This window comes from Staurois parvus, unplaced genomic scaffold, assembly GCF_062004578.1.
Source record: "Staurois parvus isolate SC_StPar_1 unplaced genomic scaffold, SC_StPar_1.0 ptg001490l, whole genome shotgun sequence".
Classification (NCBI taxonomy): domain Eukaryota; kingdom Metazoa; phylum Chordata; class Amphibia; order Anura; family Ranidae; genus Staurois; species Staurois parvus.
In genome coordinates this window covers 186,828-212,673 of record NW_028319286.1, presented here as the reverse complement: position 1 = coordinate 212,673, position 25,846 = coordinate 186,828, and the positions used below count along the sequence as shown (strand labels likewise).

General features: G+C 44.7%; 2 protein-coding genes across 2 annotated transcripts; one reads left to right on the top strand and one right to left on the bottom strand.

The window, feature by feature from the left end:
- The first annotated feature begins 876 nt into the window (after positions 1-876).
- On the top strand, positions 877-7,179 carry PDRG1 (p53 and DNA damage regulated 1). The gene is made up of 5 exons (XM_089662533.1): positions 877-1,023; positions 2,110-2,185; positions 3,935-4,009; positions 4,216-4,296; positions 6,958-7,179. Exons 1-5 carry the CDS (start codon positions 931-933, stop codon positions 7,038-7,040), a joined length of 408 nt encoding a protein of 135 aa, XP_089518659.1. The 5' UTR covers positions 877-930; the 3' UTR covers positions 7,041-7,179.
- Positions 7,180-8,669: 1,490 nt separating this feature from the next.
- TTLL9 (tubulin tyrosine ligase like 9) lies at positions 8,670-25,517 on the bottom strand. The gene is made up of 14 exons (XM_089662540.1): positions 25,434-25,517; positions 22,155-22,201; positions 21,981-22,073; positions 21,633-21,744; positions 20,440-20,625; positions 19,534-19,602; positions 19,343-19,433; positions 19,084-19,124; positions 16,653-16,740; positions 13,329-13,387; positions 11,131-11,327; positions 9,644-9,757; positions 8,890-9,014; positions 8,670-8,798 (listed from the first exon to the last, which is right to left on the bottom strand). The coding sequence occupies exons 1-14, from the start codon at positions 25,479-25,481 to the stop codon at positions 8,731-8,733; spliced, it is 1,338 nt and encodes a 445-aa protein (XP_089518666.1). The 5' UTR covers positions 25,482-25,517; the 3' UTR covers positions 8,670-8,730.
- Positions 25,518-25,846: the final 329 nt, after the last annotated feature.

The following is a 25,846-nucleotide window of genomic DNA, read 5'->3' as shown; positions in this document are numbered from 1 at the left end:
GTTTACCCTCCAGGAGTGGTCACCCAGACAGGAAGTGGAGGAAAATCTCCAAAGGGATAGCAAAAAATAAAAAAAAGCCTCCGGAGGCTCTAGTCTTCATCTACACTGCTAAAATAAAAAAAATAAATAAACACTTTTTAATTGCCCGCTTATCTCTCTCTGGTATTTGTCACCAGAACAGGAAGGGAGGATGAATCTCCCTAACAGGGTCACAGAGAGCAATAAAAGCCGACAGAGGTTCTAGCCCTTCTCCACTCTATTAAGAAAACAGAAGCGGGAAGAACCACCATCAGCAAATATTTGACCCATCTCATTGGCTGACAGGGCACGGTGGGCAGAGAGGTGGCGCTATTTGAAGAAATGGCCGCCAGAAGACGTATATGCGGCCTATTTCTTTTAGCAGGTATGAAAGGGTCACTTTAATTCAAGGGGCCACCATTATGAAAGGCTGGCAATGGCCGCCCCAATATTTATCTCTGCTATGGTTCACCAAGTAGCTGGTTCTCTTCATTTCCAAAGCCCCTCAGCATCACTTTAAAATGTAGTCCATAAGCTGAAGCACTACAAGCACCAGCAAGTCTAGCCACACACTGAAGGCCTGGACTGAAATGAGCCATTAAAAAAAAAAAAGAGCCACAGGCCTACAAATCCCGCTCATCCTCATTTACCTCAGCGCGTTCCCATAGCAACCTGAGGAAGCGCGCGATTCCAGCATTACATAGCACGCTCAGGCGCTAGAGCGCCAACTCTAAGGTGTAGTCTTGTCTCCGGTGAGGCGGCCATCTTCCCGAGGTCTGTCGTCCAAAAAGGGATAGACAATGGCTTTGGAAACATGGCCGCGTCGTTGGAAAACGAAGACAGTTTTTATCGGATTAATGACCATTCGGAGGAAGAGACGTGTATAGTGCGCGTCTAATAACAGAGGGAAGGATGGAGGTGGATGATGGAGGAATGGATAGTGTGTTGGAGTATCTGCAGGAGGTGGAGAGGAAGGCTGAGGATGTGTTGGGGGACAGAAGGCAGGTGAGTAGGGGGACACGTGTAGGGGGAGGGGAGGCATTATTTCAATTGTTTACAATTAGGTTACATCTGTCATTTTTCCAATGCATGAATGAGCTTTTTACTGTGTGTGTATATATATGTATATGAAATTACCTGAATATATATATATATATATATATATATATATATATATAAATATAAAATTTGTATATTTAACGATATAAAAAAAAATATATATATATATAATATATATTTTTTTTTATAGATGCAGGTCATTTTATTATTATTATAAGTACTTATATAGCGCCATCAATTTACGCTTTACATATATATTGTACATTCACATCAGTCCCCACCCCCGAGGAGCGTACAATCTGAGGTCCCTAACTCACATTCATACATACACATACTAGGGCCAATTTAGACAGGAGCCAATTAACCTACCAGCATGTTTTTGGAGTGTGGGAGGAAACCGGAGCATCCGGGAGAAACCCACGCAGGCACAGGGAGAACGTGCAAACTGCAGGTGGGTGGTGTCATGGTTGGGATTCCAACCAGCGGCCCTAGTACTGCCAGGTGGAAGTGCTAACCATTTAGCCACGGTGCTGCCCACTTTTATAAAATTTTTACCATGCCACCCCAAAAACATTTCACTCTTCCCATCCCCCCCCCCCGCCTTAGTCACATTAACGGTAGCCTTGCACGAGCAGTCATGTGTTTCTGGGTTGGGCAGCATGACGGCTCAGTGGTTAGCACTGCTGCCTTCTATCCCCGGGGTCTGGGTTTCAGTTCCCGGTAGATCCCTGCCTGCATGGAGTTTGTACAGGTTCCGCAATTTGCACAAAAGCAGGTTGAAATGTTAAAGTACAGTGCCAGCAAGAACTTTTTTTTTTCTGCTTTGAATGGGGTGTCACTGGGACAGGAAACATGGGAAATGTGCAGAAGGGGGACACAGGGAGATTTAAAAGTCTAATCTGGTCTCAAGCCTTGCGCTGTATATCGTAGCAGCACTTGTACTTTGCCATTTTGCACGTAAACCGCATTGGATATTTTGTACCATCAATGATACCAACATCTCTACTGATGAATGACATCTCACCTTTCTAGATCGTAGACCTGGACATCAAGAGGAACCAGAACAGAGAGGCTTTGAGGGCTCTGAGCAAAGACACCGATAAATCAGGTGACACCTAACCACCTTCATCCAGAATATTTTACGTGAAGCACCAATGTTCTTTAGGCCCCTTTGCACACAAACGTTCCAATCGGATCCACCTGTCTGTTTTTCAGGCGGACCAGATTCTCCTCTAAGGAGCGTCAGGTGTAAATGGGCATGTAAATCGGGAAGTAACCAAAGAAATGTAAAAAAAAAAAAAAAAAAAATTGAAACAAGTAAATGTAATAGTGTATATAAATTAGTGCAGCGCTATAAATATTATATCAAATACATAGTACCATTAATAACTCATAGTGCTATATATAAAAATATACTAATAAATTCACAACAATACGTGATAAAAATTATAATAAGGTGATAAATGTCCAAATAATTCATAAATATAATTTAGTAAACTAATAATTGTGATTCACACACATAAATCATTAATGTGCATATAAACCAAAAATAAGTCCATGCAGATGCAACTTGTGAAAAACAGGAAGAGTGATCTTCACTTCTAATGCTCAAATGGCAGCAATGCCAGCTCACCTCCCCACCCTGACCCACACAGGGCCAAAGGGGCTATTAATCTCCTCTATGACCGATCCTTAATTGCAGGCAGCTCACCAGGGGATCACAGGATTTCCACTCATTCGTTATATAGGACACAAAAAGAACTTCCCATAGTGTAATATTGTTTTAATGATGGAATTTAAAACATGGTAATTCACTCACATTTGTCTCCTTGTCACAAAGAGCTGTTTCACCTCATCCCATAGATGTGTAACATGAAGTAAGGGGAAACCAATATGGCCGCTGCGTCCGGACATGCGTCCCCACGTGACCGGAAGTGACGTGACTAGAAACCGGATATGGCGTACCGACGCGTTGCGTCACGTGCGTCGTGACTTCATCAGGGTTATATTTTTATATAGCACTATGAGTTATTAATGGCACTATGTATTTGATATCATATTTATAGCGCTTCACTAATTTATATACACAATTTTGATCACTTAGTGGTTTAAGTAGAGTGATAGCAGCTTCACATATAGGGTTCTTATCTATATAAAGCGCAGGAGGATACTTTTAGGGAAATCTAATATACCTTCCTATCTGTTTACGAATATTAGCAGCATAAGAATTAAAAATAGTCAGTGTTGATCGCAAGACCAAAGTTCCGCTTTAAAGCAGAACTACACTGTGTCTAAACACCACAAACTAAAAGCGCTATTTGATTCAGCTTTTAATATTTAAAGCAAACTCCCTCATTCATCCACGTCTCCATGCTTTATTCTGCCGAGAAATCATTTAGAAAAACACCTGCCCTGGCATTTCTGACCGTGGCCATCTTAAGTAAGGGCAGATGATTCATGTAGCAATTGCTTCCTGGAATCCATGTGTCCTTAGCTCAGGCATGCAAGCAGGAGGGTGTACTTAGCTTAGAAAGCCCCTCCTGAAGACTCTTGGGATGTGTGACATCATTTTCCTAGGCATGGAAACCAGGAAGTAACTGAGGAAATGTAAATTAAAGTTTAAAAGAAGTAATGCTAGCGGCATAAGGATTCAAAATAGCCAATGCTGATTGAGAGAGTGAAATTCCACTTTAAACTCCCAAATACTCAGTTAAAATGCACGAGAGAGAGAGAGAGAGAGAGAGAGAGAGAGAGAGAGAGAGAGAGAGAGAGAGAGAGAGAGAGAGAGAGAGAGAGAGAGAGAGAGAGAGAGACTGACTGCACTCATGTACTGACTACAGTGATATCTCTTTTGCAGAGGTGGTAACCGTTTGCTTTGGCAGCATGTTCATCGATCTGCCAAAAAACAAAACCAAAGAAATGATTCAGCGAGGTGAGCTGGTCTGGGAGGGAAGGTTGATGTGCTATTTTTGTGCGTTTTTTAATTATTTTTATTTTTTTCCCCCCCCTTTTATTGGTTGAACTAGAGCAACGTGTTTTTTTTTTTGTTTTCTTCTTCAACCAGACTAGGTAACAACTATGTAACTATGTTATGATTGTGATGAGATTCTAATGTTAAAGAATTACATTTTCTGACAGATCAGGAGCAGTTGGATAAGGAAATCGATACAATTCGCTCACAGCTGCCAGGAAAAGTGAACCAACTCTATGAAGCACAAGGTGAGTGTATGACATGGATCAACTGAATTTAGAAATAAGCAGTAGTTTATGTATTTTCGTAAAGCCGAAGTTTATATGTGTATTTATAAATGCAAGTAGAATAAGTATCTGAATTTGACTTGGTATCAGCTTCTTGCAATTCCCTGTACAGCAGAGCTCATACTGCGGGGATAGGAGCAGCACAATCAGCTGTGTTTCAGTGCTCATGTGCTAACAAGGGACATTGCTGACAGCCGTGACAAATATCCTCATCAGTCATTGTCCAGTTACAGGCTGGGGACAGACAGGAGACCTGTAGGTTAGGGATGCACCAGAATTTCGGCATTTTGCCAATAGGAAAAATTTAGTGTGTGTACACGTACGGCTGAGAAAGGCAGGAGAGGAGCAGTGTATACAGTGCTGTTTTTTTAAATGTAATTACCGGCTTTTTTTTTTTTTTTTTTCTTCACTATAGCTCACAGAATTAGCTGTCACTTTCCCCCCAGCTAAAAGAAACAAAGCATCCTTTTAGTTTCTTTCCCAGAGTTAAAAGACACGACGTTCCTTTTAGTTTCTTTCCCGAGATAAAAGAAACAAAGTTTCCTTTAGCTCTGGGAAAAGTGACAGCTATAGTGAATAAAAAAGCCGGCAATTGCATTTAAAAATTGGCACCGACATATAGTGAAAGCCAGTGAGGGGGCCTTACTGTATACACTGCTCCTCTCCTGCCCCCTCCTTGCACACACTGCCCCCCACCCCCTCCCCCCTACAAAGTGGACCTGTCACTCATATGCCACCACATAGGGGACTACTGGTCCCCTATGCGATAGCAATAAAATCATAAGTTTAAAAAGGAAAACACACAAACACAAATTGGAGCCTCCCTACCCCCACATACACAGACTTTTCGGACACATGCATTCTGAATTTTCAGTATCTGTTTCGGCAACAGAATTTTCATTTCGGTGCACCACTACTGTGGGTGTTACTTAACCTCTTGCCGACCGCGCATAGCCGAATGACGGCTTCACCGCGGCCGGCCAGTTCTGGGTGGACGTCATATGACGTCCTCCCAGAACGCGCTCTCCTGCACGCCCCAGGGGGCACGCACCCGGCGATCTCCGTGATCGCTGTGTCCTACGGACACAGCTGAGCACGTGATGTGGTAAAAGGCCAATCACAGCGGCCTTTTACCACGTGATCAGCGGTGTCCAATGACACGCTGATCACAGGGAAATGCAAGTGCCGGTTCTCGGCTGCACTTTCCTCACGCTGTCAGATCGTGAGGAAAGTACTGCCGAGAACCGGCAGTTGTCAGAGCGGGGATCGGCACCGATCATCAGGGCACTGATGATCAGTGCCCTGATGATCGGTGCCCAGCAGTGACACCTGCAAGTTCCGCCCAGCAGTGCGCCCACTAGCTCCGCCCACCCGTGCCAAGCAGTGCCCCCACCTGTGCCCAGCAGTGCACCCACCTGTGCCACTCTGCAGTGCCACCTACCTGTGCCCAGAAGTGCCACCTACATGTGCCCACCAGTGCCACCCACCTGTGCCCACCCACCAGTGCTGCCCACCAGTGCCACCCACCAGTGCAGCCCAGCAGTGCTGCCAGTCAGTGCCACCAGTCAGTGCCCAGGGGTTGTGCCAGTCAGTGCCGCCAGTCAGTGCCCAGCAGTGATGCCAGTCAGTGCCGTCTATCAGTACCCATAATCAGTGTCACCTATCAGTGCTGCATATCAGTGCCACCTATCCGTGCCACCTCATTAGTGCTGCCTATCAGTGCCCTTTAGTGCTGCCTATCAGTGCCCATCAGTGCCGCCTATCAGTGCCCATCAGTGCTGCCTCATCAACGCACATCAGTGAAGGAGAAAAAATACCTGTTTGAAAAATTTTATAAAAGAAACATAACCTTTTTTTTTTTTCTTTCAAATTTTTTGCACTTTTTTTTATTTATAGCGCAAAAAGTAAAGTGCCCAGTGGCGATTAAATACCACCAAAAGAAAGCTCTATTTGTAAGAAAAAAATGATCAAAATTTCATATGGGTACAATGTTGCATGACCGCGCAATTGTCAATCAAAGTGCGGCAGCGCTGAAAGCTGAAAATTGGCCTGGTAAGGAAGGGGGTATAAGTGCCTGGTAGGCAAGTGGTTAAAGCAGAACTTGACTCTCGCAATCAACAACAACTATTTTTAATCTTTCTGATGCAAGCATTAGTAAATAGATAGGAAAGTATAATATACCTTCCTATCTGAAACTTTACATTTTACATTTCCTCAGTTACTTCCTGGTTTCCAGGCTAGGTAAATGATGTTATACATCCTAGGAGTCTTCAGGTGTGGAGGGGTTTTCTTAGCTACACTCACCCTCCTGCTTGCATACCTGAGATAAGGGCAGATGGATTCCAGAACATAAATGCTACGTGAATCATCTGTTGTCCTCTTTAGTAGCTAAAAAGCTCAATTACAAGTTTCAGCTTTAATATTCTTGAAGATGCAAAGGGGTGGGGAGGGGGGTGCAAGGTTTCGAGGTTAGGGAAGGTTTGCCACTGGGCATTAGAAGGTAAATAAACTTGCCAGCATTTGCCAATCATTAAATATTAAAACATCAAGTCTGGGTGGCATGATCTTTTCATGCTTAGAGGTTTTTTTCCTTTTTTAAAATTGTTTTTGTATCATCTGCAGGAAAGCCTGAGCTGAAAGGATTCAACCTGACTGCACTGGACCCAGACGAAATGAAGGCAATTAAGAAAGTTCTGAATGGATAACAGATGGAATGCCGACAAGAGAGACACTTTATATGTTCACAGTTAAAGAATACGATGCTTTATATGGATATAATGTTTATAAGAACTTTGGCAATGCTTTATTTATATGTTCTGTATTAAAATAAGTCATTATTTTTCAGTGGTCAGTGCAGTAAGTGAATGTTTCCATGGTTACTGTACACTCCTTTTCTTAAGTGCTCCTCCCACTGTTTCATAAGGTCTTTAATAGGTTTAAGTGCAGTAATTTACAGCAACCAATAAGCAATGGGCTTTCTCCAGTCACTACCTACATGCGAGAAAAACTTAGAGGATCTAATGGCAGAAGGGTTTTTACCTTAGTTACCTTAAGGTAAAAAAATATTTTGCATGCAACTCACCCCTTTAGCTCCCCCCTGTCTATTATATTCACCTGAGCATGATCCAGTAATGTGCACAAGAGCAGAGGCTCTCTCGGCTCTCCCTCCTCATTGGTTCCTGATGCTGTCAGTCACAGCCAGTGAGGAGGAATGGGTGGGGGCCGAGCTGCACTCTGTTGGGGAGAACTAAAACTGGAGCGCTCAGAATCTGGTGCAGCTGTGCATGGCAGCCAATCCGCTTCTAACTTCAGCTTGTTCAATTAAGCTTTGACAATAAAACCTGGAAGCTGAATGCTTTCTATGCAGAGCTGCACCAGATTTTGCTCTCTCCAGTTTTAGTATATCTCCCCCTGTGTGTGTCTATGGATTGGACTCGTGTGCTCGCTCATAAGCCAGCTCTGCGAGTATCCCCATAGCGAGCCGGCTTCTGAGCAAGCACGAGTATCCCCATTGTGAGCGAGCACACGAGTATCCCCATTGTGAGCGAGCACACTAGTATCCCCATTGCGAGCTGCTTGTGAGCGAGCACACGAGAATCCCCATTGCGAGCTGCTTGTGAGCGAGCACACGAGTATCCCCATAGCGAGCCGGCTTGCGAGCAAGCACACGAGTATCCCCATAGCGAGCCGGCTTGCGAGCAAGCACACGAGTATCCCCATAGCGAGCCGGCTTGCGAGCAAGCACGAGTAATCCCATTGCGAGCTGGCTTGCGAGCACACGAATACCACCATTGCAAGCTGGCTTGCGAGCAAGCACACAAGCATCCCCATTGCGAGCAAGCACACGAGTACCACCACTGCGAGCCGGCTTGCAAGCGAGCACACAAGTATCCCCATAGCGAGCCGGCTTGCGAGCGAGCACACGAGTATCCCCATAGCAAGTGGCTTGCTATGGGAGCACCCGATGGGGGAGCCAGGAGCTCCAGTGGGGGGCCCCAAAAAGAGGAGGATCAGGACTGCTTTGTGCAAAACCATTACACAGAGCAGGTAAGTATAGCGTGTTTGTTATTTTTAAAAATAGTTCCTTTACAACCACTTTAAAGTACTCGTAGGCCCATGACACGATAGCCATCTTGTTGCGAGTGACATCTTGCCAGCAGCAGGATTGCTGTTCAAATAAATAAACCAATCCTCTACTTTTATGGCAATGAGAAATCCTGGCAGGGGCGATTTATCAGTGTCTCAACCAGCAAGGTAGGCACGCCATAGAAGCAGAAACCATTCTATTTAGTGATTCTTTTTCAGCAACACACATTAAGTTATAACTCTACGTATTGTAATTAAAAGATATATACTTTATTTACAGTCCCTGTACAGAGGAAGATCTTCCATTATCTATGATTTCTTAGTGTACGTGGATTTCAGGATCTGTCTCAGATTGGTCTTCCTGTCATTGACACAGCCTGAAAAGAGAAAGGGGGTGGAGTTTATACCTAAATTGGATTAAATCGCTGGCTATAGAGTTTTTCTCTTTTTTTTTTTTTTTTTTTTTACCTAAGTGAGTGTTTGCCACAAAATTTCCGTTGCTGAGAACATCTTGTTGTCCGTCGTCACGAGACACAGGGCCATCGTTCCACATGAGATCGAATCCTCCGACTCTCTTCTCCTTTCCGGTTAATCTGGATGAACACAGAATAGACTACATTAGTGATTTTTTTTTTTTATCAATATTTATCTGTCTTGAGCAGTATCAGCTTGGACTGACAGCAATAAAAAAAAACAAAAACGGACAACAGAGGTTTACCACTCCCCAACAAACTTAAAACTTTTTTCCTCTTTATGCACAAGTATGTCAAACAAAAAAAGAATTGCCCCCGGTTCACATCTACGTGCGGGCTGCATTTTGCACGGGCACGAGAGCCAATTCATTTGAATGGACTCCTGTGCCACGCAGGGAAGAAGTACCGGCACTTCTTCCAAAAACACAGCCCGCACGGGAACCTCAGTTCCCAGTACGGTTGCGTTTTCCAGTGCAGGCGGCGTGCCATTAGAATAATGGCACCCGCCCGCGGGTCCGCATTCCTATGTGCGGGTGGTGCAGCTGCACGGACTTTCGTGCAGATCCGCAGCAGCACCACCTGCACAGATATGAACCTAGGGTTAGACAAAGTATAAGTTCAGCCAAAGCTTTGATTTTTTTTTTTTTTAAGATATTGGGGAGGGTTAGAACCTCAGAGTTTTCGGTTATCCAGGGCTCAATTAAAAAGATTGTTTATAGTCCATCAAATGTTGTATGTAGACTCCTCACCTTCCTTCCATGTCTACCACATTCAGGGTGTCTTCCAGGAGGCGACTCTTGAGCTCGTAGTCTTCTTGGCTGCTGGCTGTCAGGGAAGGGGAAGCATTGACTTCCAGGAGCCACCTACAAATAGCAAAGAGTCTGAATGCGTCAGTACAAAAAAAAAGACACAGACTCAAAGCGTAAAGAGGAACTCTACTCATGTGGTTAACCTGTTTAATTCATAAAAGAAGGGCTTAAATAATTACCTTTCCTAGGAAAACAATCCTGCTTCAGGGCTCATTCACACCATGGAGCACAGACGTCAGCAGCGGCGGACTGACCATTGGGCACTGCCCTAGGGCTCGGGGTCAGTAGGGGGCCCCATGAGATGCCCCTGATACCTTTCATAGGCTTTTTTTGGGTTGTGGTTTGAGTGTTGGCGAGGACACAGGGGCCCCATGATTTCCTATTGCCCGGGAGCCCCATGAGTTGTCAGTCTGCCCCTGACATCAGTTGTTTCTGCACACACTCTGCAAGGCACACCAACATCAATTGTTCTCTATGTGCCCTGCTCGCACCACAACACTGGTATCGCATTTAGATTTGTTCTGCGCAAGAATCTGCAACGTGTACGAAACTCATTGTAGCGTGCATGAAAACTGATGTCTCTGCAAGTGAAATCTGCACTTCAGTTTCCATCAGTCTTTCTGCATGTAATGAGGCCTCAGGCTTTCTTCAGTGCTAGACACACGCATGTATTTGTAAATGTGTGGTAACTAAACCCCTGTTTTTAATGAATACTGTTAAGACAGGTTAATTCGGTTTGTTTGCAAGCTGGCTGGCAAGTTACATAGTTAGTCTGGCTGAAAAAAGGACAAAAAGTCCATCCAGTGCAACCATTAAAAAAAAAAAGAAAAAGTTATAATCCTACACCCAGATCCAGAGCTGGGAATTTTTCTGTTTTGTTGTTTGACATGCGTCACCCTTCCATGTGCTCCTTGCTGTGAAGGCCAGTGGCCATTTTTTAGTACACAAGCATGAAAGCGTAGGCAAAGGAAGCCTAAAACCAAAAAGTAGGCAAAAGGAAGCCTAAATCCAAAAAGTAGGCAAAAGGAAGCCTAAAACCAAAAAGTAGGCAAAAGGAAGCCTAAAACCAAAGAGTAGGCAAAAGGAAGCCTAAAACCAAAGAGTAGGCAAAGGAAGCCTAAAACCAAAGAGTAGGCAAAAGGAAGCCTAAAACCAAAGAGTAGGCAAAGGAAGCTTAAAACCAAAGAGTAGGCAAAGGAAGCCTAAAACCAAAAAGTAGGCAAAGGAAGCCTAAAACCAAAGAGTAGGCAAAAGGAAGCCTAAAACCAAAAAGTAGGCAAAGGAAGCCTAAAACCAAAGAATAGGCAAAGGAAGCCTAAAACGAAAAAGTAGGCAAAGGAAGCCTAAAACCAAAGAATAGGCAAAGGAAGCCTAAAACCAAAGCTTGTTTTGTCCTTGATAGAAAAAAAAAAAAAGTCTATGCTCACGGTTTAAGGTCTTCATCAAGTAGGATGTCATAGCCGTAGAGCTCAAAGCAGTGCTTGTCGTTGATGATGATCTTCTGAACGCTCTGCAGGCTTTTGATGAAGATGTTATCCACGTTTTGGAAGAGGGTCTCCACCGCTTCTGGACCATGTTTGGTGGTCAGGTAGTGACGGAGGTGTTGGATCATCCATTTACAGCCCTGTGGACAATATAGATAATGCTATAGACAATATGTATTACATTAAAAAACAGAGCAAACCTGACAGCTGAAAATCTAAAAATCAAAGTGGGCCCTGCTAGCTGCTGGCTAGCTAGTTTCAATAGCTAGCAATACAATACAGTGAACTTGAATAGCATGAACGGTAAATCCACCTTTCTGACCGTGTTTCATGCTACACTTATATTCAGTGGTGTAGCACAAAAATCGCTCCCCACCCCCGCTGTCCAGATCAACACCACATCTCACTGCACCCCCCTCCCGTGGAGAGAGCCTGACAATGACCAATGCCAACCAACCAACACCCCTCCTGGCCGAGAGAGCCTTCCACCACCTGCCACGCCCCCCACCAGGCGAGAGAGACACACTCACTTTCACAGCTCTGGCCATCCCCAGAAATGAGAGTCAGGCTCTGCATACACACTCATGCAGGCCGCAGCCTCTCACAGATCCCACCTGGTCCCCATGCCTCATGTGTCCCTTCTTTTGCCATCCCCCCTGAAAAATGCCACCCTATGCAAACACCTTGTTTGCCCTGTGAATACGCCCCTACTTGTAATTAGAGTGCAATATGAGACATAGTCACATTCCACAGCACCCTACCCCTCTTACCTGAATTGTTGGGTTCTCCATATTTTTTTTCTTTTTTTTTTAAGATAATAGTAATGGCGACTTATAGCTGGACTGTGGTGGGCATTCTGCCACTGACTAACTGCCACTGACATCCCTAGTGACACTAATACAGTGATCAGTGTAAAAAAGCACTGACACTGTACTAAAGACACTGGGCAGGAAGGGGTTAACATCTGTGGTGATCAAAAGGTTAACTGTGTACTGCTTTACATTGTGTGTTGTTTTACTTGGGAGACATGCTGCTTTGTATCTCTCTGCTGTGCAGAGGGATACAAAGCAGCATGTCCATGCTGACAGGAGAGAGACTTGTGCTGTGTTGTTCAGCTTTGCTGACGATCAATGAGTGCCAGCCAGGACCCGGTGATTGACATCCCCAGCCGCCAATAGCGGTGTGGGTAGAGAGGCGCACACACCCGCAAAACGTGTGCGTGCGATTTTACGCAGCCATGCCGCCCTGTAGCAGTACTTCTGCTAAAGGGCGGATGGCAGGTAGTTATCAAAAGTTGGAATATGCTTTTGACCCCCAACCCTCCTTGGCATATTCACCCACATCTGTTCAGCCACCAGAAATTGAGGATGCACTGTGTGACGTTAGTCACTTTGGATGGGGGGCCCATGGAACACAGCTCACTTTGGAGAGGTGGGGAGACCCCTGTCTCAGCTCCCCATATCCCTATTATGTGTAAGTCACCCTGTGCCTGTTAGGGGTACAGGGTGATGTGTCCAAATATTGTGTAGACATGTATACGTGGGGTGGGGGTTGTAGATTGTTTAATGCCATATGGTTGCATCCCATTATTCTATTGTGTATCTTGCTTGGGACCAAACTATTATGGGATGTATATGATCATGTGTATTGGCTTGGTGGGGGGTATCTCCAGCGGCCCTCCCTCCTGATGGGACTGTCTGTAGGTGTGTCTCGTTACTAAATGTAGATTGCCCCACCCTGTGTCATTATGCAGGGAGGGGGGATTGCCCCCTGAGTGTATATATCTTGTATCTGTGTTCAAATAAACTAGTCTACTCTCTGGATTACTTCAAGACTGGTGTCGTCTAGGGCTGAGCCAATCACCAACGCTTATGTACGATAGTAAGGAGAGTGAGCCACATGCTCCCAAACCCAAAATATTGAGCCTCTTCAGTCCCGGTGACTGAACGGAGTGGGGGAGCGAAGTAAAGGTATGTGCTGCTGATGGTAGGGGAATTTAGGTGAACCTGTTGCTTTGCCTGGAATGCCTGGGTAAGGTACAAGTTACACCCTTTTACTTTTCCAGGCAGACGGGGATTTCTTAGCAGCTGCTTGCATAGCACGGATACAAAAAGTCCCTTGAACAATGCTTCGTCTCTCACCTTCTCTGGGTCATAGTCCGGAGCCGTTTTCTGCACAGCAACATTGGTCAAATGGATATCTGGATGGAGAAGTCAAAGAGAACGCTTTAAACTAGCCACCTATGTGCTATAATTTGTATCCACGTTTTTGTGATGGGAGGAAGTACCAACACAAAGATTAAAGCTCATGTACGCTGCAGCTGATAAACTGATGTTCAGGAGCTGTTCTGCATTTTTTTCAGCAGCCCCTGAACTCTCCCTGATGTTTTCCTATGTGTCCATGTACACATCGTCCTTTACAGGCAGTTGAGTTTACAGTCATTTTTTTGAATGCACCAAACTTGCGTTCAGGAGTAGATTTAACTGGCCTTTCAAACGCCAAATGCTTGTAAACGAGGTTAACCGCGTTTATAAGCATTTTCGTTTAGAAGCGTTTTTTTTAACTGTTCCATGTCCAGAACCTTTTTTCATCATCAGAAATGCATGCAAAGCGTTTTCCATGTATTCAAATGGACCCGGTACACCAGCGCAGTCAGTTCCAGGTTTCGCGTGACGGAAAAAATGGTAAACCGTGCCGCATTATGATGGGATCCATGGTGAATACAACCAGAAAAGACAGGTCATCTCAACGCATACTGCTCTCTCTGCTTCTGCTCTCTCTATTCCTCTGTCTGAAATAGTTAGTTTTTTACTATGTTTCAGTGCATTCTGGGCATTTGGGAAGGTCTCCTGAGGTTATCTTTTAAAAATGCTTCTAAAAACAAACGCAAATAACGCGTTATGCAAACGTGGCTAAACTGACGATTTTTAACCCCTTGGCACCGGCCCCTCCTGGTCCTTTAAGGTTTTCAGAAGCCGGGAGGCAGGGCTGGGTTTTAGGGTCATGTGACTGCCGTGATTCGCCGTCACATGATCGGAAAAGGTCTCAATCGAAAGAGGAGATCGGGACCTTTCCGTGAGTACCAGACGTGTGCTGGGAGCACATAGGGCGCGCGCTCTCAGCACATATGTTTTTCTTAATTGCACGCAAATGTGCGGCCGCTCGGCGTCAAGGCCCAGCCGCCGGGAGGCTGCATATTTGCGTGCGGCTGGTGCCGAGAGGTTAACCTATGTTTTCCATCAGTCAGTTTTCATCGTTCAGAAGAGTTTTCCAAACGCCCCGTGTACATGAGCCCTTAAACCAAATTTCCAGAACGTCAGCAGAAATAAAAAAAAAAAAACAGCATTTCCTGCTGGGGAAGGAATGGGGGGCATTAAAGGCTGTTGGTTTGTCCTGCATGGACAAATCACAAGTATATTTTGTTTATACTCAGTTTCTGTTGTTCCGTCTGCTGAACCCTACATTGGTACAGGACACAGTTGCAGGGAAACAGGCATCTGACACACCCAGGAAATGTGTGCGATGCAAAAAAGGTGAAGCTCCAACCTTGTGCTTTTACAGGAAGTGGCAGAGTGGGTTTTGAACTAAACTGCTACATACATAAACTAAATACATATATATGAGCTGCATTATCTGCCAAAGGAATAGCATTTCTGTCCATCCAGCCCTGAGATTTACACAGCTCTGTCACCCAGCACAGCCCTGTCTGGCAGGGCAGAAGACCTGATTTTTCTCTGGAGTAGTCTGGTAATGATTGCATGTCTTGCTCCTCCCCCAGCCTATGATTGGACAAATGCAGCTCATCTCTCTGTCACTCTGCTCTTCCCTCCTATCAGCATACCCGTAGTACAGCGTGAAAGGGGACAATTTAGATATAAACACTGCTTTCCGGAGAAATTCTGTACAAACACAATGCCTTTATCTGTGAACTAAACTGATTTATTTAAACCTTTGGCAGGATATCTTGAACTGGATAAAATACTCTTTTTTTTTTTTTCTTTTTAAAGTTGGATTTCACGTTATTTTTCAATAAGTACCCTGGCTTGCATTTGTATGTGAGTCATTCTTCAGCGAGCAGCCGGTTTCACCGCATGTTTCACGAACACGCCTGGGAGCTGCCAGCTGCCCACTTGGCTCAGACACAACCGACAGCAAATAACCAAATAGCCAGAAACAATGTGATAGAGCTCACGTTGTTTTTTCCAATGATCAATACCTTCGCAGAAAACGAATCTCATGAGGGATCTGATCTAAAGCAGGTTTCGATTTTCCCCATCTGGTTTAGCGCCTAAACTAGAAACGTGCAGCGCTCTCAATTTGTTCATTGTTCCCGGATTTAAAGGGCCAGTACGCTGTAATTGTACAGAGTGTATCTTTTTGAGATATATAGCAAAACAAAAAAGGACACTTGCAATTAAAGAATATGAAGACTGCCCTTGCTGGATGACTTCAGCCCTTTTACACGGGGCAGACCCGTCAGCGGATCTGCTTGTTTAGAGTGGTATCAGTCTGCTGATCCCCGCTGAGTAGGCACATGACAGGTCCGTGTCCGCTCATGCAGAGCGGACATGGACACAGCCTGCCCTCTATGGGAGATCGTTGGAAACGGACCGTCTGTCCTTTTCTATCCGACTGGCCATTTTTCCAGCAGATGCGGTACCGGACCCGTTTGTCGGATGACCTGTCCGTTTCCATCCGACTGCCATCCGATCCAACCAACGAACGGAAGGAGAATGGATCCCCATCCGTCTCATTTTGGAGTATCGGATCAGATTGGATGTCAGCAGGTATAAACGGACACATGTACGTTTAACACCCGCCACTCCATAGAGGAGAATAGAGGTCTGCCTGAAAAACGGGCAGGCGGACCTTATTGGAATGTCCGTGTGAAAGGAAGCCTGCTGTTTCGTTGGCTTCAATACACTCTGAGGCAAGGACCTGCAGCAAGCATGCAGATTATAAGTCAGCCCTACTTCTGACTTTGTAATGCAGAGCCATACAAAGCAGTGTGCAGGAGCTGACGGGCGAGATCTGTATTGTTTACATACAGGTCTCTCCCTAGTCGGAGATACTCGGCAATCACAGGGCACCAGCGAGTAATCACTGGCTGGGACCCGGTGATCGACAGCCAAGGCGGCGAATGGCGGTGCGGGTAGGGCATGCACGCCCCCTACCTGGAACTGCAAAATCATATATATATATATATATATATATATATATATATATATATATATATACACACACACACACACACACATACATACATACACACATGGGATTTTGCACACCCGTACCGCCCTGAAGCAGTATTTCTGCTATAGGGCGCCGCAGAACTGGTTAAACCCTGTATTTAGCGCTGTGCCTAAAGTTCTGTTTTATTTCTGCCGCTAGCATTACAATATGTATGCCATTAAAATGGCATTTGGTGGGAAGACAGTTTACAGTTACAATTATAGAAAGGATACACTGGTCATCGATGCTGCTTAGAGTGAAACGGGTGTTGGAAAACCGAGCAAAGCCATCCCGGTACAGCCAAGCTCGCAGAGGTATGTACTGCAATGACAGAAGCAGATTAAAAAAGAACTAGTAAGATGAATACAACATAGTATGACTGCATTTCAAACAAACAGGTAGAAAAAGGCGACAAGTTTAGTATACGGTGCTGGGGGGGTAAAAAAGAAAGAAAAGTGCAAGGTATACCAAACTGAATACAAGATGACATCAGATATGTCCAAGGGATGACCAAGAATAGATCATACATTCATAGTAAAGGAATAACCAATGGATGAGAGGTCTACTGAACTAAAGTTGCATATATAGAGGGGGGGGGGGGGACATAGCAGGCCAGACATGAGCAGTGGATAATGGACTACAGATCAAACATGAATGGAAGAGGAGGAAGTCAGCTTTCTGATGCCTACAAGGCAGCACAGGGCTAGGACCCTTATCTCTTATTTAAGGGCAGCTCTTGCCAAAGACCTGCCTGAAATCATTTGTAGAGAGGCCAAACCAGGCGAGATTAGAGCAGGCACGAGAGAGGCCAAACCATGCGAGATTAGAGCAGGAGGAGAGAGGCCAAACCATGCGAGATGAGAGCAGGAGGAGAGAGGCCAAACCATGCGAGATGAGAGCAGGCACGAAAGAGGCCAAACCATGCGAGATTAGAGCAGGCACGAGAGAGGCCAAACCATGCGAGATGAGAGCAGGCACGAAAGAGGCCAAACCATGCGAGATTAGAGCAGGAGGAGAGAGGCCAAACCATGCGAGATGAGAGCAGGAGGAGAGAGGCCAAACCATGCGAGATGAGAGCAGGCACGAAAGAGGCCAAACCATGCGAGATTAGAGCAGGCACGAGAGAGGCCAAACCATGCGAGATGAGAGCAGGCACGAAAGAGGCCAAACCATGCGAGATTAGAGCAGGAGGAGAGAGGCCAAACCATGCGAGATTAGAGCAGGAGGAGAGAGGCCAAACCATGCGAGATTAGAGCAGGCACGAGAGAGGCCAAACCATGCGAGATTAGAGCAGGCACAAGAGAGGCCAAACCATGCGAGCTTAGAGCAGGCACGAGAGAGGCCAAACCATGCGAGATGAGAGCAGGCACGAAAGAGGCCAAACCATGCGAGATTAGAGCAGGAGGAGAGAGGCCAAACCATGCGAGATTAGAGCAGGCACGAGAGAGGCCAAACCATGCGAGCTTAGAGCAGGCACGAGAGAGGCCAAACCATGCGAGATGAGAGCAGGCACGAGAGAGGCCAAACCATGCGAGATGAGAGCAGGCACGAAAGAGGCCAAACCATGCGAGATTAGAGCAGGCAGGAGAGAGGCCAAATCATGCGAGATTAGAGCAGGCATGAGAGAGGCCAAGAATGTGAGATTAGAGCAGGCACGAGAGAGGCCAAGCCATGCGAGATTAGAGCAGGCACGAGAGAGGCCAAGCCATGCGAGATTAGAGCAGGCACGAGAGAGGCCAAACCATGCGAGATTAGAGCAGGCACGAGAGAGGCCAAACCATGCGAGATTAGAGCAGGCACGAGAGAGGCCAAATCATGCGAGATTAGAGCAGGCACGAGAGAGGCCAAACCATGCGAGATTAGAGCAGGCACGAGAGAGGCCAAACCATGAGAGATTAGAGCAGGCACGAGAGAGGCCAAACCATGCGAGATTAGAGCAGGCAGGAGAGAGGCCAAGAATGTGAGATTAAAGCTGGCATGAGAGAGGCCAAGCCATGTGAGATTAGAGCAGGCATGAGAGAAGCCAAACCATGTGAGATTAGAGCAGGCATGAGAGAGGCCAAGCCATGCGAGATTAGAGCAGGCACGAGAGAGGCCAAGCCATGCGAGATTAGAGCAGGCACGAGAGAGGCCAAACCATGCGAGATTAGAGCAGGCACGAGAGAGGCCAAACCATGTGAGATTAGAGCTGGCACGAGAGAGGCCAAACCATGCGAGATGAGAGCAGGCAGGAGAGAGGCCAAATCATGAGCTTAGAGCAGGCACGAGAGAGGCCAAACCATGCGAGATTAGAGCTGGCACGAGAAAGGCCAAACCATGCGAGATGAGAGCAGGCAGGAGAGAGGCCAAGCCATGTGAGAATAGAGCAGGCACGAGAGAGGCCAAATCATGAGCTTAGAGCAGGCACGAGAGAGGCCAAACCATGCAAGATTAGAGCAGGCATGAACAGAGGCCAAACTATGCAAGATTAAAGCTGGCATGAGAGAGGCCAAACCATGCGAGAATAGAGCAGGAATAAGCAGAGGAAGATAGAAAGGAATGACACATTCACCTGACGTACAGTAAATGACAAGTATTTAGACATGAGCACTGAAAAACTAATACCAAAGCAATACCACTAATACAAAAGCAAAAAATACAAATCCAACACCAAATGTATCTCACCGAAGTAACAAGAACATAAACACGAAGATCAAATTTTCTTCCTGTGAATAGAAACAACACTGTATATATATTCAACACTGTATATTTTTTTAATTTCTGCTTAAAAGGCATATGAATACACCCACAATTAGCCCAAATACTGCCTTTTCTTTTTTTTCCCCTCAGATGGTACCTCTTCAGTAGCTAGTATGTTGTTCCATTGTGAACACAAGGAAACATGACCATATCAAACAACAAATAAATCTTTAGCTTTTCTCACCTCCGATTAAATATGGATTTTCTATATAACGCTGTGCGACATAATTTTCAACTGGGATTTCATCTTTCTGGTCATCAGCACGACTCCCGTCCTGACAAAAAAGAACAAAGTTTATGCATGTCACTATCCAAACTAAGACGTCACTTCACCCTTATCATGAAATAGGCTGAGGTCCTTAACAGTACCAGTACCTTCCTCCAGTCCATAATGTCCTTCAGCTTCCTGAACAGGAAAATCCCCTTCCCCTGTGACCTCGCTACCTGCAGGAAAAAGTAATAAAAAAAAAACAGCAATCTGAACATCAAGAAATTAAAAAAAAAAAATAGAGAATACTGAAATCTCAAATGAAATTGTAAATTCAAGCAAAAAATTAAACCAATCAGGGAACTGCTACAGTTAAAGGATAATTTCACCTTTTGACAAAAAATAATAAATGCATATTTTTTTGCAGGTAAAAAATTGTACATTTATTGTTTGTTGCAGCAGCCTGTAAAGCATTGCACCAGTGATCGGTAGATTGCTGGTGCCATGCAGGTCTCCTGCAGACTGTCAGTATATCTGCTTGTCCATAGGGGACGTACAGACAAACAGACAGACTGACATGACAGGAAGAATCAATGAACGACCTCAGCGCCATGGTAGATCATTGGGAACTACAAGCCGACAGCCGCTAGGGCTGTTGGGACTTGAAGTTCATTAATTCACAGAACTCTGAATGAAGAACCCTGTCGTGTGGGCAGAACCCCCGCATGGCTGCACTGATCTCAAAAACTGGCAGCTAATACAGGGAACTCCTCCCCGTACTGTTGTCACTGGGGGGAATCAGGGAGCAGCTGCAGCATTAGAAACATGTTACATGTTCCACTTTAAAAACAAGTGGAACATGTAACATATTCCCAAAGGTGAACTTACCCTTTAACTATCATACGATGCAACTGTGCTTGTTGTCGGGAAAATCACGCACTTTATCTCTAACTGTATCTAAAGCAAGACAACAAAAATGTCATATATTGTATTCCAGTCCTCAGATACGGCAGCTGCAATAATTTCCATTTTCAGAGAAATTGCCTGCATTGCCATTAAAACCACCTACTTACAGGCTTCATGATCCAGGTGATTCCAGGATTTTTTCGAAATTCCTCAACAAACAGGTGATATTCCGAAGGCAGCTCGAATGTCTTCGGATAGAAGTCACATTTTGCTGCTTCCAGCCTCCCGGACTCCCTCTCGAGAAGCTTCCGGAAACGTTTCAGATTTTTTACCATAAAGTTTTTGCGGGTCAGCTGGAGAAAAAAAGCAACAGGAATGGATTTTAATGGGCTTTCGTCTTTAATCCATGACCTACAGAACTCTGAAAGGGAAATAACAATTTTAATCTTGAAAATAAAAGCGGTCCTGGTGGTGAGATGTCGGGAGTGGAGCTCATCACCTCCAATGTTCTATCTTCCATTATAATCAATGTGGATGGAGTCTCTCTTTGGGGTCCCTCAATGTCCAACAAAGGTGGAACTGGTATCAGGGTCACTGTGAGTCCCTCCGATCATCACATCCTCTGTCCTCTCCAATCATCACATCCTCTGTCCTCTCCAATCATCACATCCTCTGTCCTCTCCAATCATCACATCCTCTGTCCTATCCAATCATCACATCCTCTGTCCTCTCCAATCATCACATCCTCTGTCCTCTCCAATCATCACATCCTCTGTCCTCTCCAATCATCACATCCTCTGTCCTCTCCAATCATCACATCCTCTGTCCTCTCCAATCATCACATCCTCTGTCCTCTTCAATCATCACATCCTCTGTCCTCTTCAATCATCACATCCTCTGTCCTCTCCAATCATCACCATGTCCGCAGTATCAGCTTTCTCACAATGACAACGTCATATCCAGATATTGTCCCCATTCCAATTCAGCCGCCAAAAAACATCCGGAGGCTCAAGTGGCTGTGGCGCCATGCGCCGTGACTGGAGTCAGCCCCCTCTAATGATTTTTTGCACCACAAAATGCCATTTAGACAGGTCCACTTTGTGACCATCCGTTTGTCATTAAGCGGCTGACTCTAAGCACATGGCGCATTCGCAGGAGGTGGGGTTAATCTGTAGGGCACTGCCATGTTGGTACACCTGTTAAGCGGGAAAACTACAGACCGCAAGGTGATGGTGATTACATGACAAGTCAGCAATGACCAATCAGCTCTGGAAAAACAGCACCTGCAATCCGAATGGTTGCTCCGTATTGCTAATAGCCCCATCCTTTAAAATCCCAAGTGTGGAAAAAGGACAGTCACCTCATAGTGGTTGCGAAAGTGACAGATGCGCACATGTTCCTCCATGTAAATATGGTCGAAGTTCTCCCGCAGCCAACCGACATCACACCAATAAAAGTCCCATTCGCCATCACTGGAGAAATATTTTTGAGTGGAAATTATAAACACTTATTACATAATTTAATGTGCATTGAACATTATGCATCAAACAGAAAAATTGTAAAAATCGAGTAAAAAAAAGTAAGCATTACAAGTAGCTACTTAAGGGTAAGGCAGAAAACTTATTTCTACACGATGCCCAAAACTGAATAAAACTGTCTGCAATTTTGATTTAGTTAAAGAAAGTTTCCAATAAAAAAAAAAACTCACTCCTTCACTTCCGTCCAACCTGGCCGCTGCCTCAGCACATCTGTAATGGTGTTAATGAGTGCACACTTGTACCGGATGCAGGATCGGGGTTCCCTGATACAAAACACAATGTGGGCATGTGAATGATCTCCAAGTCCCAACTCTAAGAATATCACATGATGTATTCCTCCTTACCGATCCTTGGAACGCTGATATCCATACTGGGCTCTGGCTGCAACAACCTGATGCAAAAAACAGCAGTAAGTGATGAGGCAAGGAAAAAGAAAGGCCAAGGAAAAAGAAAAGGCAAAAAATGGGAGGAAAGAACAGGAAGAAATACAAACAAAAGGAACAGGGAAACAGAAACGAAAAAAAGAGCAATTGAAGAGGGAAAAGAAAACGAAGAGGAAAAAGAATGAAAGAAGGAAAATTAAAGAAGTGGGAAGGGGAAAAGAATATTAAAAGGAATGAAAGGGGAAAAAGTCATGGACAGGGAAAAAAGGAAAAAAAAAGGGAGGAGGAAAGGGAAAGGAGGGGGGAATGTGAAAAAGAGAGAATGGGAAAACGAGAGGGAAAGCAAAATAAACTTGGAAAAGCAAAGGAAAAAGGAAAAGAAAGAAAAAAAAGGGGGGAGGGAAAAAAAGAAGAAAGGAAGGGGGATCAAAGAAAGAAAAGGAAAGAAAGAAGATAGGAAGGGAAAGTGGAAAGAGAAAGGAAGATTCAAACAGAGGCAGAAGGAAAAGAAGAGGGGAAAAAGGAATGGAAGGGAGGAAAAGGGAAAGAGATGGAAAGGGGAAAGTGGAAAAAAGATGCAAAAAGGGAAGGAGGAAGAAGGAAAAGAAGGCAAGCATGAAAAAAGGAAAGGAAGAGAGAAAAAGAAGAAAAGAGGTAAGGGGAAAGAAGAGACAAAAAATAAAAGAGAGAAAAAGAAAAGTAAGAGGAAAAAAAAGAAAGAGGAAAGGAAGGGGGAAAAGAGAAAAAAGAAAGGAGGAGGGAAAAGAACAAAGAAAGGAAGTGGAAAGGGAAAGGAAGAAGAAAGAAAGAAGAAATTAAGGGAAAAGGGAAATGAAGAAGAAAAGGAGGGAAAAAGGGGGGGAAAAAAAAAAGAAAGGAGGGAAGGTGAAAAAAATACACAAAAAAAGGAGGAAAGAAAAGGGAAAAGAAAGCAAACATGAACAAGGAAAGGAGGAGAGAAAAAGAAGAGGGAGGGGGAGAGAGGAGAAAAAAAAAACTAAAAGAAAAGGGGGGGAAAAATTAAGAGGGAAAAAAGAGGAAAGAAAGCAGGAAAATAACAAAGAAAGAGGAAAACAAAGAAAGAAGAAATGAAGGTGGAAGAGGAATGAAAGAAGAAAGGAAGAAAAAGAAAGAAATAAGAAATCAAGGGAAAAGGGAAGTAAAGAAAAAAAGAAGGGAGAAAAAAAAGAAGAAAGGAGGGAAGGTGAAAAAAGATGCAAAAAAAAGGGAAAGAAGAAGGAAAAGAAAGCAAACATGAACAAGGAAAGAAGGAAAAAAGAGAAAAAAAAAGGAAGAGGGAGGGGGAAAGAGGAGAAAAAACTAAAAGAAAAGGGGAAAAAAAAGGAGGAGGGAGAAAAAGAGGAAAGGAAGAGAGAAAACAAAGAAAAAGGAAAACGAATAAAGGAAGGGGGAAGGGGAATGGAAGAGGGAAAAGGAAAGAAAGAAAGAAGAAAGGAAAGGAAAAGGATAGAAAGAGGGAAATGGAAAAGGATAGGAAGAAGAAGGGGGGGGAGAGAACAGGAAAGAAAGAGGGGGAAAAAAAGGAAAGGAAGAAGAAATTAAGGGAAATGAAGAAAAGAAGGAGGGGAAAAGGGAAAAAAAAGAAAGGAGGGAAGGTGGAAAAAGGTGCAAAGAAAAAGGGGGGGAAAGAAGAGGGAAAAGAAATCAAACATGAAAAAGGAAAGGAGGAGAGAAAAAAGGAAATGGGAGGGGGAAAAAAGAGAAAAAAAAACTAAAAGAAAGGGGGGTGGGGGGAGTAAAAGAGAAAAAAAGAGGAACGAAAGTTGGAAATGAACAAAGAAAAAGGAAAACAAAGAAGAAAGTAAGGTGGAAGAGGAATGGAAGAAGGACAGGAAGGGGAAAAGAAAGAAAGAAGAATTAAGAGAAAAGGGAAGTGAAGAAATAAAGAAAGGGAAAAGGGAAAAAAAAGAAAGGAGGGAAGGTGAAAAAAAAAGGCAAAAAAAGGGGGAAGAGGGAAAAGAAAGCAAACATGAACAAAGAAAGGAGGAGAGAAAAAGAAAAAAAAGGAAGAGGGAAGGGGAAAGAGGAGGAAAAAAACTAAAAGGGGAAAAGAAAAGGAAAATGGAGAAAAAGAGGAAAGGAAGAGAGAAAAGAATGAAGAAAAAGGAAAACGAAGAAAAGAAGGGGAATGGAAGAGGTAAAAGAAAAGAAACAAGAAAGGAAGGGGAATGGAAGAGTGAAAGGGAAAAGGATAGGAAGAAGAAGGGGGCGGAAGAAAAAAGGAAATAAAAAGGGGAAAAGAGGAAAGGAAGAAGTAAGACAACGGGAGGAGGACATAATGATGGAAGGAGAACTAATCCAATAAGTAAGGTTTTCCTGACTTCACATGTGGTCACGGGGACAGGAAGTGAAGGGAAATCTCACAATGGGAAGGGGGGGGGGGTAACAGACAGCAACGCCCCCTCCCCCCCAACCCTTCCCCATGTTATCCATAACTTGAAATAAAATGTTGCCTGGCGTTAAAGCCTTGGACCCTTTCCTTATTAAATAGATTACTGTGACAACCTCGTTTCAGAGATGCGTGACCTTCGTATATGTTGTCACCTGGAAGAATCCGCTGAGAATATTGCTTCTAACAATCTGCAGCACCTACCAATTCACCGCAATAACTTATCCGGATCCAGGTCCATCACTGCTAACCCGATATATATACTACGGTCCGCATTTATATACAGGGCTTGGACACAACTATGGAAACACTCCACGATTGGCGGGTGTGGAAGTGATGACGTTTTTGGCGGTGCAAGCGGAAGCGATGTCACATTCTTTTGCTTCCGCTGTGTGATGAGACACCCAGCTAACACGGGGGGAAGCCTCACTTTCCTCATTCGCTGTTAGGAATACATCACTTCTGATTTCACGCAAAAACCCATCGTCACGCCCGTGGACCATGGGGTGTGTGTATGTTTTGTAGTCCGAGCCCTGTATGGGATGAGTGATAATGAAGGATGTTAGTCATCACAGGATCCTTGCAGGAAAGCCCATACCAGACCCAGGCCAATGGCTGGTCATGTGACCAGGTACAGGTCAGTCAGGGTCATGTGACCAGGTACAGGTCGGTCAGGGTCATGTGACCAGGTCCAGGTCGGTGAGGGTCATGTGACCAGGTCCAGGTCGGTCAGGGTCATGTGACTTGCTCAGGCTCTCTCTGCCCAGGCAGTAGCAGACGATCCCGAGCTCCCCCCTGTTATCGGCGGACAGCACAGAAGCTCAGCTCACCTTCCCCTTGGACATGTCTCCTCCCGGGCTCCCCCTTCCGCCCCTCATACAAACACAAGCCCGTGCGTTAGCGTGCTGGGCGGCTGCTATGGAAACAAAAGCCCAGCCCACCGCCTGGACGCGCGTTCATGATTGGAGCGGCGCCGGAAATGCGTCTCTGCTGTAGAATTGTCGCCGGGAAGGAGCCTCCATTATGTTGGTTGGTATACAAGTGGAGAAGGCTTGGGCTGCCTTTGGCAGTGTTGTTTGTGGGTGGAAAGGGAAAATCAGTGTGTATTCTGTAACATAAAAAAACAAATAATGACAATATGACTGTTATAGTTGTTGTTTATAATAATATTTTAATGTTAACTGTGTTCCAATAACAAAGTAATAAAAGTTTAATTATACAAAAATATTAATTATATTCATTC

What these genes read in the sequence shown, in the direction of transcription:
- PDRG1 (XM_089662533.1), top strand. Translation starts at nt 931, where the DNA reads ATGGAGGTGGATGATGGAGGAATGGATAGTGTGTTGGAGTATCTGCAG. An exon ending in TGTTGGGGGACAGAAGGCAG is followed by an intron (nt 1,024 to 2,109) that starts GTGAGTAGGGGG and finishes TCACCTTTCTAG; the next exon opens with ATCGTAGACCTGGACATCAA. An exon ending in CAAAGACACCGATAAATCAG is followed by an intron (nt 2,186 to 3,934) that starts GTGACACCTAAC and finishes TCTCTTTTGCAG; the next exon opens with AGGTGGTAACCGTTTGCTTT.
- TTLL9 (XM_089662540.1), bottom strand. Translation starts at nt 25,481, where the DNA reads ATGAGGGGCGGAAGGGGGAGCCCGGGAGGAGACATGTCCAAGGGGAAG. An exon ending in TCACCTGGATCATGAAGCCT is followed by an intron (nt 19,603 to 20,439) that starts GTAAGTAGGTGG and finishes TTTTTCCTGCAG; the next exon opens with GTAGCGAGGTCACAGGGGAA. An exon ending in AAATCCATATTTAATCGGAG is followed by an intron (nt 19,125 to 19,342) that starts GTGAGAAAAGCT and finishes TTCTATTCACAG; the next exon opens with GAAGAAAATTTGATCTTCGT.